The sequence below is a fragment of the Arachis ipaensis genome, chromosome B05 (assembly GCF_000816755.2).
Source record: "Arachis ipaensis cultivar K30076 chromosome B05, Araip1.1, whole genome shotgun sequence".
In the NCBI taxonomy this organism is placed as follows: Eukaryota; Viridiplantae; Streptophyta; class Magnoliopsida; order Fabales; family Fabaceae; genus Arachis; species Arachis ipaensis.
The window spans coordinates 5358573-5369598 of record NC_029789.2 but is presented as its reverse complement, the minus strand read 5'-3'; the positions used below and the strand labels follow the sequence as shown (position 1 = coordinate 5369598).

Below are 11026 nucleotides of genomic sequence, written 5' to 3'. Positions count from 1 at the left end.
ATCTATTTTATCTATTTTAAAAAGTTTTAAAATAATAACAAAAATTATTTGAAAACCAATTTAATATGTAGACTCCAATTTTGAATAAAAAGAAAAAAAGAAAAAAAATTTCATAGCTTATCTATCTTTATATCTTTGAAGAAAGTGGAAGTCCCACATATGCATACATTATCACCATTCCATAGATCTCTGTCTCCTCCATTCTATAATTATTCTCAGCTATCTTTCTTCATTGTTTTCAAAAGGCTCCATCATTTCATATATAGTAATTACTATTTTTTAATTTTGACACCTTGGAGAGCATTATTTTAGTAGCTACTAGCTACTAGCTAGCATAACAAGCACACCACATAATACTATAATAGTACTATTATTCAAAATACCACAGTGCCTAATTAAGGAAACTGTCCTTGTCATGCTATAGTTAATATTAATACAATTTTGTTTGGTATAGTTTACTGCTATACCATTACTTCTCTTGTTTCCAATGTCATATTTTTTTTTTTGCCCTACTTTCATAATCACACATTATTGTTGACCTAATTAACCGGGTGTGTATATTTTCACTTTTGCGTATATTTTCACATTAATATTGTCACTGTTGAGCTCTTAAATTATAATGAATGCTGCTTTAATTTCATGATACTAATGAATGATGTTGGTATAAAGTAATAGTCATGGCAGGTTTTCTCTCCTTATCTTTTGCAACTCAAGAAAGTTTCACCCCTCCTCTGTCTAATAGAAGAATACATAAAGTCAAATTAAAAAATCTGATGAAGACATACATAGGTAATGAACACTGCTAAAAGAAAATAAATAAATAAATAATATTATGAAACATATGCATGTTTAATTTTTATTGTAGTTTATTCATGTTTTGACCTTTTAGGATGATGCCGCAGCAAAGCAATTGAGACGAGTGTCGGTTACATTGGAGGCATACAACTTGTTAGGTAACAGTTCCAGAATATTTTTAGAACAATATTCTATAGTTATTTTTATTATTTTTTTGGCCTCTCTTGCATGCTCTTAGTTCTATATACCACCAAAATAAATAACTAAACAAAAAATCGCCCACCGTGGGGCTCGAACCCACGACCACAAGGTTAAGAGCCTTGCGCTCTACCAACTGAGCTAGACGGGCAGATGTTAATATAATTCATGATTTGTTATATACACATTATTACCATCACATTCTAATAAGTTATATAGCCCAACATTAGTTTCTTTCAAATGGTCATTGTATTGGACTTTAATTACGGCTTGGTTCACGAGATGTTATTTCCAGTATATTTGCATCAAACGATTTAGTTTAAATTCTTCAATACAACAAACTATTCCTTTGCATAAAAACCATCATACTTCCATTAGTGTGCGTTGCCGATCGTGGTCTTAATTAGAAAGCAAGCTAAAAGCAAGAAACAATCTTATATAAAACGTTAACTAAATTTAGCTAGGAAAGCATTACATTATCGTAGAAGACAAATTTACAAGGTTGCAAGTATTTTTAGTATGCATATTAAACCATATCTAGATCTTTTAAAATAAGAAAAAACAAGAACAATCCGGATGCCAATCTATATGTCCATACAACATTTGTCTATATAAAATTAACATGAGGGAGAGAACATCAAACATTTTTTTTTTTGGGATCAATTGAGAGTAATGGAGTCTAATGCTAAAAAGTCCCTGACCTTATGATGCCAATTCCTCAAAATCTACCTTCACTAATCACTACACTGGACTCTTCCACATTATATGATGCCATTCTTCCAGAAAAGCTATATCTAAATTCGTATGTCTCAATATGTTTAAGAAAAGCTATATCCTACAAACAAGGTCTTCCAGGATAAAAATGCCCAGTTGAATTTATCCAAGACCCGCGAGGGTCACACAGTTTCAGGGACTTGAATACTTGATTTCTCTTCCTCAGTTATCAGCAGTCAGCACATACTACCATACAAATTGTAAGTGCTTTGGAACTGCATGAACAAAAACACACAACAATGCCGCACATTTGCCCCATGTTTTGCTGTAAAGAATATACAACGTATCTTATGCAACCTTCTATTGTACAAAGTACAAACAATACTTTGTATCAAAACAGTGGCTCCTTATGCTCTGCATTAAGTTAATAGCACAACAAAATCATTCCAACCATAATAAGAAAACAAGCATGATTACAAAACATGCTAACGACGTAATTACTGACCCGCTTTCATAATGGGCTGGTTTTGATAGTTAAGGTTCATGCCTTCTTTGACTGCCGTTTTGCTTGCATCTCTTTTATTCTTCATCTTTGAGGCACTCAAAGAGCCTTCAACTGTAAATTATGGGGAAGGAAAGGTATAATTAGTAATACAAAAAAAAAAACGGCAGGAAAAATCAGAATCGTCAATCAGAATACAGCTTTAGGCAGACCAGTGCAATGAATTAAACTTCTATCAGGATAATGTCCAGCTCATCATACTGGAAGGAATATTTTCAGTATGTAGTCTAATGAATCCATATTACTAGAAGTGGATGAATAATGAAAGAAACTTGGCTAGTAATAACCAATTCTTAATTTATTTTTATTTGGAACATCTTGTTTGCATTGACAACTCAAACAAGTATCCTGATTTACCTTGCCATTCCCAAACCTCTTTTGATTCACCCTTCACCAACTTGGGATAGCGATCTACTCGCGAATCTTCTTGAACCAATTCTTCTACCTGCAATTAAAATAAAGTTATAATAAACTAATTATTAGTGAAAAGCAAGCAGGACAAAAGAAATATTAATTTGATAACAGGACAAAAGCAAGCAGATGACAAAAGAAATATTAGTGAACAGAAGCTATACAAAGATTGCGATATTGCATCCTATGTCAATAGAATGAGGAGAGAGAAGATGACACAATCAGAATTAATATTGCTTCCAATGAACAAGGTCAATTTGTGAACCAGTATCCGCTGAAGCATGGAGGCAACTGGATACAGACAAATGAATCAGTTTGATCCATGTTGCTATTTTTGTAATAATTATTCTAAAAATATCAGATACAAAACAATCACATGAAACCAACTCCAAAAGACCAAATAAATCCATAACTACCTTTTTCCATAATAGAGGATCCTTCCGCTCTCTAGGCAAAAGCAGGTGATCTCGTAGCCTAGAAGCAACAACCCAGGGTTCACGTTCATCGTTCGCACTCTTTGCCGTCAATGCATTATCTTCAAGTATTTCACAGACCTATTAAATCAATAAAGGTGTTGATACAGAGATGGGATCAGAAAAAGGTCACAACTAGTCCTCTATATAGCACATAAGAGACTATATAAACCATAATTACAATTACAAAGGACAGAAACCACATGGATATATTTATAAATTTAGTCCATCATAACTATACGATAGAATTATTTTTCCATCTGAACCAGTGGCAAACTGCATCACCCAGAAATCTATGTTTAACAAAAATCAGGATACAAGGATAATTTTGCACTCATCTAAGCCTACAGTACTGTAATACATATCAAACTGTTCAAGTGGAGAATAAATGCATAATCCTATTGTAACCAAACACAGAACTTCCCTCTAACTAATACCATACTATTATAAGAACCATAGCTAACCTGAAATTCTATTCAAATATATTTATCTGATACCTTAAATTCTCAATCAAGATTATTGCTCATTACAACTAAAGTCACACTTATAAAACCAGAAGAAATGGAAATTCATTCCTAAAACATGAAATAATCACAAAAAGGAAAGAAAACTACACTATACCTGGCTGTAAAGCTCCTCCACTCTTTTTGAAATGCGTAGTTTCCGCCGGACATTCCAGAACATAGTTGTCAATAAAACAAGCTGTTTGATCTCAATATTGTTAACGTTTACTCATTGATAACAGAAATACATGCATTTAATCATGCGTTTAAGAGATGGATACCATGGCAAAAACAGGCAAAACAAGTAGAATGTGCCGTAATATCCACTGACGAAGGCGACAGGCATATGGCTTGTAATGCTCCGCCAACAAATCTGGACACTTGTACTCCTTCATCCTACATGAGACACAAGTACTATCCTCAGCAAAAGTCTTGAGAAAAATATGACTGAAGTCGCAAAGCAGCTATGACTTAAGAGGTTAATGAAAATTCACAAGCAATAAAATGGATGATATATACCCATGAGAATTTAACCTCAGCTCCAATGATTTACCAATTGACTCAATTGCCTTCTCTTTCGTAAAATTATAAAGCGCATTGTCCGAGGAGACATCCCCAAATGGCTCCAAACGATTCCACAATTCATCCTCTGAAACCTGAGATGCGAATATAGAAAGGAATTTGAAACCAGCCAAGTTCAGCTACAATTCAGACAGTAATAAATACAGAAACGTACCATAAATCCAAGTTAACTGCACAATCCAGGGGTTTACTTAAAGTGACAGAACTAACCCAAATTGATCCAGTTTCATAGCACATAAACTGAGCATATTCTTCACAAAGGTGAAACTCTACTCTCTCCACCTGTGGTCCAAATGTCCAATCATACACGATCAAATTGGCAATAAAAAAAGAAAAAAAAAACAATTTGCAGAGACATACAATTTTGCGTGCTGATTCACTAATTTCACTGTCTTCTACGCATAAATTACGATGCTTGCGGTAACCCTTGAAACATTCCAGCATGCCAGCGTAGCATTCTCCATGAGTTGGGCAAGGTTCACAATCATCTGTAAGAAATGATTCCAATAAACAAGATATTAGTACAAAGCCTACAGAAAAGGAACAAAACAAACCGATGCAATTGTAGAGAGAGACCGGAAAATGAATGTGAGGAGTCGATGAAGTTGGAATCGCAGAAGGGTTTGGTAGAGGGATTAACGAAAGAGGTGAAGAAGAGGTTGCAGCAGCAAGCAACGAGGGTGGAGATGGCGAGAACGAGGAGGAGCTTGGGGAAGTCGTGCTTGGAGGGAAGCAAATCGCGAGGAGGTTCGATTCCCATTGGAATCAGCGACGGTGACGATGTCTTCGACTTCCTCTCCCTTCCACGGTTCATGCTTCCCTGCACGGCTACACCACCGACTCTAGTTCTGTTCACTCACACCTTTCAGCCTTCAGCTTCAAACTCGCCACTGCAATCTACAATTTTCAAATCAATCAACTTTTCCGCAGAAAATGAGGTTTGTAATACAGTGTGTTTTATATATTAAAAAAAAATATTTCTTCGAGTAAATGGTCTACTTTTTATTTTTAATATTGCGTTCATAATCGTGTTTTGTTGGATTATAAACCGTTGGCATATTAATCTAAAATGTAAAATGTAAAAGGTGAAAACTCAGGTGCAGTTGATAACTGAGAGCTGTTAGATGATTTGATCGATTTGACTAAATTTTTACCTAATGATTTTTAGTTATCAACTTCACGTGAAGTCGACTGCACCTGAGTTATACAGAAATTAAATCTTTTGATTTGTGTATCTTTTACAATTTAAAAAAAATACAAAAAATTACAATATTTGAGTATATTATTCATTTTTTTTTATAAAAAAGATAAAATACTATTTTGATTCTTAATATTTGAGACAAATCCTAATTTGATCACTAACATTTTAAACGTCTTATTTCTGTTTTAAAAAGTTTTAAACAGGTTTAATATTGTCTTATCGTTAAATTTGACACAAATAGTTAGCAAAATGAATGACGTGAATGTTAATAATGTTGCTAATTAAACCATATTTTCTTCTATGTGTTAGAAAAAATAATCAAAACTTTCTTATAATACTTCTTCTTCTCAATTTTTTTGTACAAAAATTCAAATCCTAACAATTAATTATCAGCGCTTCAAAATTAAAAAAAAAACTTTTATATTAGTGATCATTAGTGGATTAATTTTACTTACATATTGAAATCGAATGTTATTGACTCTTCGATATGCGAATTGTTTGTTTCAATGTCAACTTTAATGGTGAGATAACATTGAACCCGCTTAAAATTGTTTGGAATTGAAATAAGATGTTTAAAAGTTTTTGAGACTGAAATAGGGCGTTTGAAATGTTATAAACCAAATTATGATTCGACCCAAACGTCAAAGATCAAAATAATACTTTATCCAAAAAAATTAATCTAAATAGTCAAATTTGTCTCTAAAAATTATTGGTTCTTCAAATTGGTCTAGAAGGATTTTTGTTAATTAAATCCGTCTTTCAAAGATTGTAAGTTGCTCACAGCGTCATAGTTTATTATATGACACATTAAGTGATATCACACCACACACTTGACGGTATTAATTAGGTGTAAACATGATAAATTTATAAAATTAAATTAAATCAATCTCAAATTGAGAGATTTTATTATCTCAAAGTTCTATTTAATTTACGGTTGATTTGATCTAATCGCATAAACGTATTATGTTAATAGTCAAGTTATAGCTCAAATGGCATAGTCTCCCCATACTCAATTAAAGAGGTTGCGGGTTCGAATTTTCTATCTTTGGTAAAAAAAAAAAATAGTCAATTAGGACTATCAGGAGTATATTGTGGTTAATATAGCGTCATTTTGCACACTAGCAAATTTTGATGTCGTCATGAAAGTGACAAAAGTACTAATTTAACTAATTGAAAATCTTTAAAAGATGAATTTGATTAAAAAAATAGAGACTAATTTAAAAATAAATAACTTTTTAAAAATAAATTTGATTATTTACTCTTATTTTATTGATGTGTTAATAAATAATTAGTTATTTAGATAATAGTGCAACACAAGATTAATTATATGTGTAAATTTTTCATTCCAACTTTAGTTAATATTAAGGCTGCACACTGATCGGATCGGATCGGATATAGCCTTGAATTCTATCCGATTCGCACTGCACTTATCGGATCGGATCGGATACGATATCCACAATTTTTCAGGTCGGATCTGATCCAATCTTGCGGATCGGATATCGGGTATATCTGCATACTTAAAAAAAAATGTTTCCAAATTCCATTTGGCTGTTTTTAGAAAAAAAAAATATTTTTCACCTGTTTAAGCATATTTAATTCTAAAATATTATCAATAAAAGTTCTCTTGAATAACAAAAAAAATAATAACACAAGATTTAAGTTTAATTATTCCAAGTCGAAGTACAACATAAAAAATAAAAAACAAGATATCATAAAATTCATAAAACAACACACTAAAATTCATATCACATTAGGGTTTATTTTCTTAAACTATGATATTTATATGTGATGTGCGGATATGCGAATTTGCGGATCGAATCCGCGGATATCACTACCAAATCCGCAATCCGATCCTCCCATAGTGCGGATCGGATAATATCTACAAAATTCGGATCAGATGCAGATAATTACTGCGGATATGTAGATATTATCCGATCCATGTACAATCCTAGTTAATATTGACTCAGTTGTAAGCCAAATAAAAAAAATTACCACTAATGTTTGTGTTAAAATAGAGTAATCTAAAAAAATGGTACCAAAAAAATTTAAGACTAAGAATGCTTTTTGTTTTTAGGAAGAATAGGCAAGCATACACGTGGTTAATCATATGATAAATAAAAAGTATATATTAATAATTTAATGAGTCAAAATGTACACATAAATATCATATTTTATTGATTGCATTAATATTTTTACTTTTTAGTCTCTTTTCTCAGTTTCTGTCATTTTATTAACGTTTTCATTAGTTAGGATTAATAGGTGGCACGTTTTATGCTATGAAAAAACTTATTTTTTATGTTAAACTAAAATTCAAAAGTAATCACAAATTTTATTATAAAAAATATTAAACATTGCAAACATAGTAAAATATCTTTTTCTTCTCTTAGAACAATTTTGAATTTACTTATGTATTTAAAAGTTCTTTCATAAATAATTATCATCCTTTAAGATAATCTCAAAGATCATGGAGATCCAGCTAAGTAACCAAACCATCAAGAAAATAAAAATAAAAAATAACACCACAAAAAGGGAGTTATAACATCATTAAAGAATTATTAAAATTTAAAGGAAAAAAAAAATCAGACAAAAAATATCATAACATCTTGTAATTTGAATCGAGGGGTCTTCAGTCTCTCGAATGGTTCTCTTTTTTTGAACTGAAAACTCCATTAACCATTGAGAATAATTAACTATTGAATAGTGGTAGTAATGAATCAGTTTTTTTTTTTTGTTTTGGTTAAGAGATCATCTTTTTATACCAATAAATTATAATTCAAATAATATAGTATTTCTATCTTCATCTAAATATTTTGAATTCAAATTTTACTCTTAATTTTTAAAAAATATAATTAATAATTAAAACTATTTAAATAATAATAATTTAACCAAACTTATCAAATTATTTAGCTACCATGGGCGGTTAATTTTTTGGATATTGGATAAAAATTGGTGTAATCCTTTAATATTAAAAATTATGATGTTTTACAAAATTATGGAGGCTATAAAATACAGAGTACGAATTGCCAAATCAATTTATTTTTAATTTATAAAGACAATACGCATTCATTGTCAGTATAACACGTGTTCTACTTATTGTATTTGCCCATAACAGCGCCCCCATAACACTGTAAAACTCTATTTTTTGTAACATTACCGTAAAACTCACTTCTCCCTTCCATATTAAAATAAAAAATCCACCATGGGCAAAGAAGGAAGTTAACTGGTTCGGCAATGTTAATATTTATTCGAGAAAAGATACGGAGAAAAGAATGTTACTTTATCGAAAGAGCAATAAGGCGTGGAACTGCGGAAGGGTGTGTTGGGATTTTGGACCGATGTGCTGGCTGGTAGCTGAGTCTGAGTGGCAGGTCATTGCCGTTGCCGCTGAACCCTGAATGATATTGAACCTTCCGTACACATCAATCTCACCGATCCATATATCAACTTTCAATTACAACCAAAAATTCTACTTCACTCTTCAGGTACGAGTTTCTTAATCTCCCTCCCAATTTGTGTTCTTCTGCAACCTTTTTCCACATCTCTTATCAATTTGTGGTTTTATCGGAGTTTATTGTTCTCCCAGATTGAGTTCCGCTTTGCTTATGTAGTTCCCAATCGCATGCACTTATTTGCAGGCTGAACCCTCTCCCTTCAATTTTAGGGATTATAGTGTATCATCTTTTCTGATTCTACTTTGCTGATTGTTAGTTTCTTGCTCTCTTTGATCTGAGAGAACAAAATTGCCGTTACTCCTGTGCTTGTTCATAGGATTTGCTTCCATGGCCTTTGCTTTTAGCTCTGGGTTTTCGTATCCGTGAATTTAGTTATATTTGAACATACTGTCATCTAGACCAGATTGTTGTATGGATTCTGGGTATCAATCAATCATTTGGCTAATGCAACTTTGATCTTGTTGATTTTAGGGTAAAAAATATGTGGGATTGGGTTTTTGATTTTTAGGTGCTATTATATGTTTAAACCATTTCAGATATGCAAAGGCTTGTTTGTGAAAAGGTGTGGAAATTTCATTCACTTGTTCAGTACTAAAGAGAAGTGATATCTTGTATGGCAAATTGTGATTGAAACAATGTAATGTCTATTAGGTGAATTAGGTTTGAAATCATATTGCATTTTAGCTATCTCATAAAAAATATGGCCTTTGTTCTCTTCGTTGTGTCATTAATTTACATAGCTGCTGCTGCTGTTTTTGTTGTTTTAATATTGCATTGGACTTACCTGATGCTGATCTCAAATCACTAGATTTTCTTTCTCTGTGCTTATGCAGCAGGCACTGTGATAGAATAAAACCAAACTTTTGAATATCACTGTGGTTGGTTTAACCTTCATCTTATCTATGACAGATTTGTTAGAAATTAGAATTGGTTTTGATTTAGTATTTTCTTCTGATTTAATATCCATATAGCATTGTGGTAATGAGATTTCTTGCTCCAGCCCCTTTTCCGTGTAACATGAGGTAAGTTGGAGATGGCAGACTTACCAGGATATTTGCGTTCTTGCCTGAGCATGGGAAAACTTGCCTTTTTGGCAATCTTGGTCTCTGGGGGAATTGTCTTGCAAATTTTGGTCTGTGTTCTTCTCATTGTTAATAAATGCATCACATCTTATTGGTAACGAAGTAATTGTTGCTTACCTAGTTGCATCTGTGTTATGTGACAGGCATGTGCTTTGTATAATAATTGGTGGCCGATGCTAAGTGGTGAGATAAAGCATCTCTGTATTTATTTCTTGAAGATTTAAGGGAATGAGATGTTAATGTGACCACAACATTCCTGGTTTGTTATTACATTTGGTGTTTTGTTCTCTTGCAGCTATAACATATGTGCTACTCCCAATGCCGCTGCTGTTCTTTGCGGGGTCTAATGGTTCTTCTGTATTTTCTGAATCTGATAGCAGGTAAACTGTTATTATTCAAGCATTAATTGAAAAACAAAATTAAAAAAGAAAAAAGATAAGGTTGTATACCGATCCAAGGTTATTAATCATTCAACTTTTTGTTTTGTGGTCTGATGAATGATGGAGCAGCTGGGTGAATTTAGCCAAGTTCTTGACTGGATTCTCAACTATTGGAAGCATTGCCATTCCAAGCATTCTAAAGCATTCTGGTGCTATTGGTTGGGGAGCCTTTGCAATGGAGCTTTCATCTTTCTTCGTGTTTGTATTAGCCATATTGTGTTTCATGGGAATGAGTGATGAAGATGACTATTACAGTATGATATGAGATGGAAGTCTACCAGGCATAATTTCATGTGTAAAAATGGATTTATTCTTTGTGCGTGCTATTGGTTCTCTTGCTTTTATAAGCTTTCACCTAGACATTTTCCCGTTTCAAACCATTGAAATTGAATGCCATTACCATGTTGCTGAAAATGATTTCCAAACCTCAGTAACTGTGGGGGAGCTTTCGGCAAACTTGACGTACCTTGTATATGTATGTATGATTTACGGTCAGTTGAGGAATGAGGCAACAGTATTATTATCATAATTGAGTTATACTTGTTTAGATAGTGAATTGCCATTTCAATACAATCGTGAATTATTTTCTTTGCAACGGAATTTAATCAATTTA

General features: G+C 32.5%; 2 protein-coding genes and 1 non-coding gene across 3 annotated transcripts; 1 reads left to right on the top strand and 2 right to left on the bottom strand.

The window, feature by feature from the left end:
- Positions 1072-1144, bottom strand: TRNAK-CUU. The gene has a single exon. It is a non-coding gene; the product is annotated as a tRNA-Lys (tRNA).
- On the bottom strand, positions 1546-5183 carry LOC107642630. Its single transcript, XM_016346041.2, has 10 exons — positions 4815-5183; positions 4599-4726; positions 4449-4520; positions 4176-4312; positions 3938-4052; positions 3775-3855; positions 3097-3234; positions 2627-2714; positions 2213-2323; positions 1546-2121 (listed from the first exon to the last, which is right to left on the bottom strand). Exons 1-10 carry the CDS (start codon positions 5050-5052, stop codon positions 2099-2101), a joined length of 1131 nt encoding a protein of 376 aa, XP_016201527.1. The 5' UTR covers positions 5053-5183; the 3' UTR covers positions 1546-2098.
- LOC107642629 (vacuolar protein sorting-associated protein 55 homolog) lies at positions 8697-10960 on the top strand. Its single transcript, XM_016346040.2, has 5 exons — positions 8697-8921; positions 9892-10023; positions 10117-10156; positions 10269-10353; positions 10483-10960. Exons 2-5 carry the CDS (start codon positions 9925-9927, stop codon positions 10676-10678), a joined length of 420 nt encoding a protein of 139 aa, XP_016201526.1. The 5' UTR covers positions 8697-8921; positions 9892-9924; the 3' UTR covers positions 10679-10960.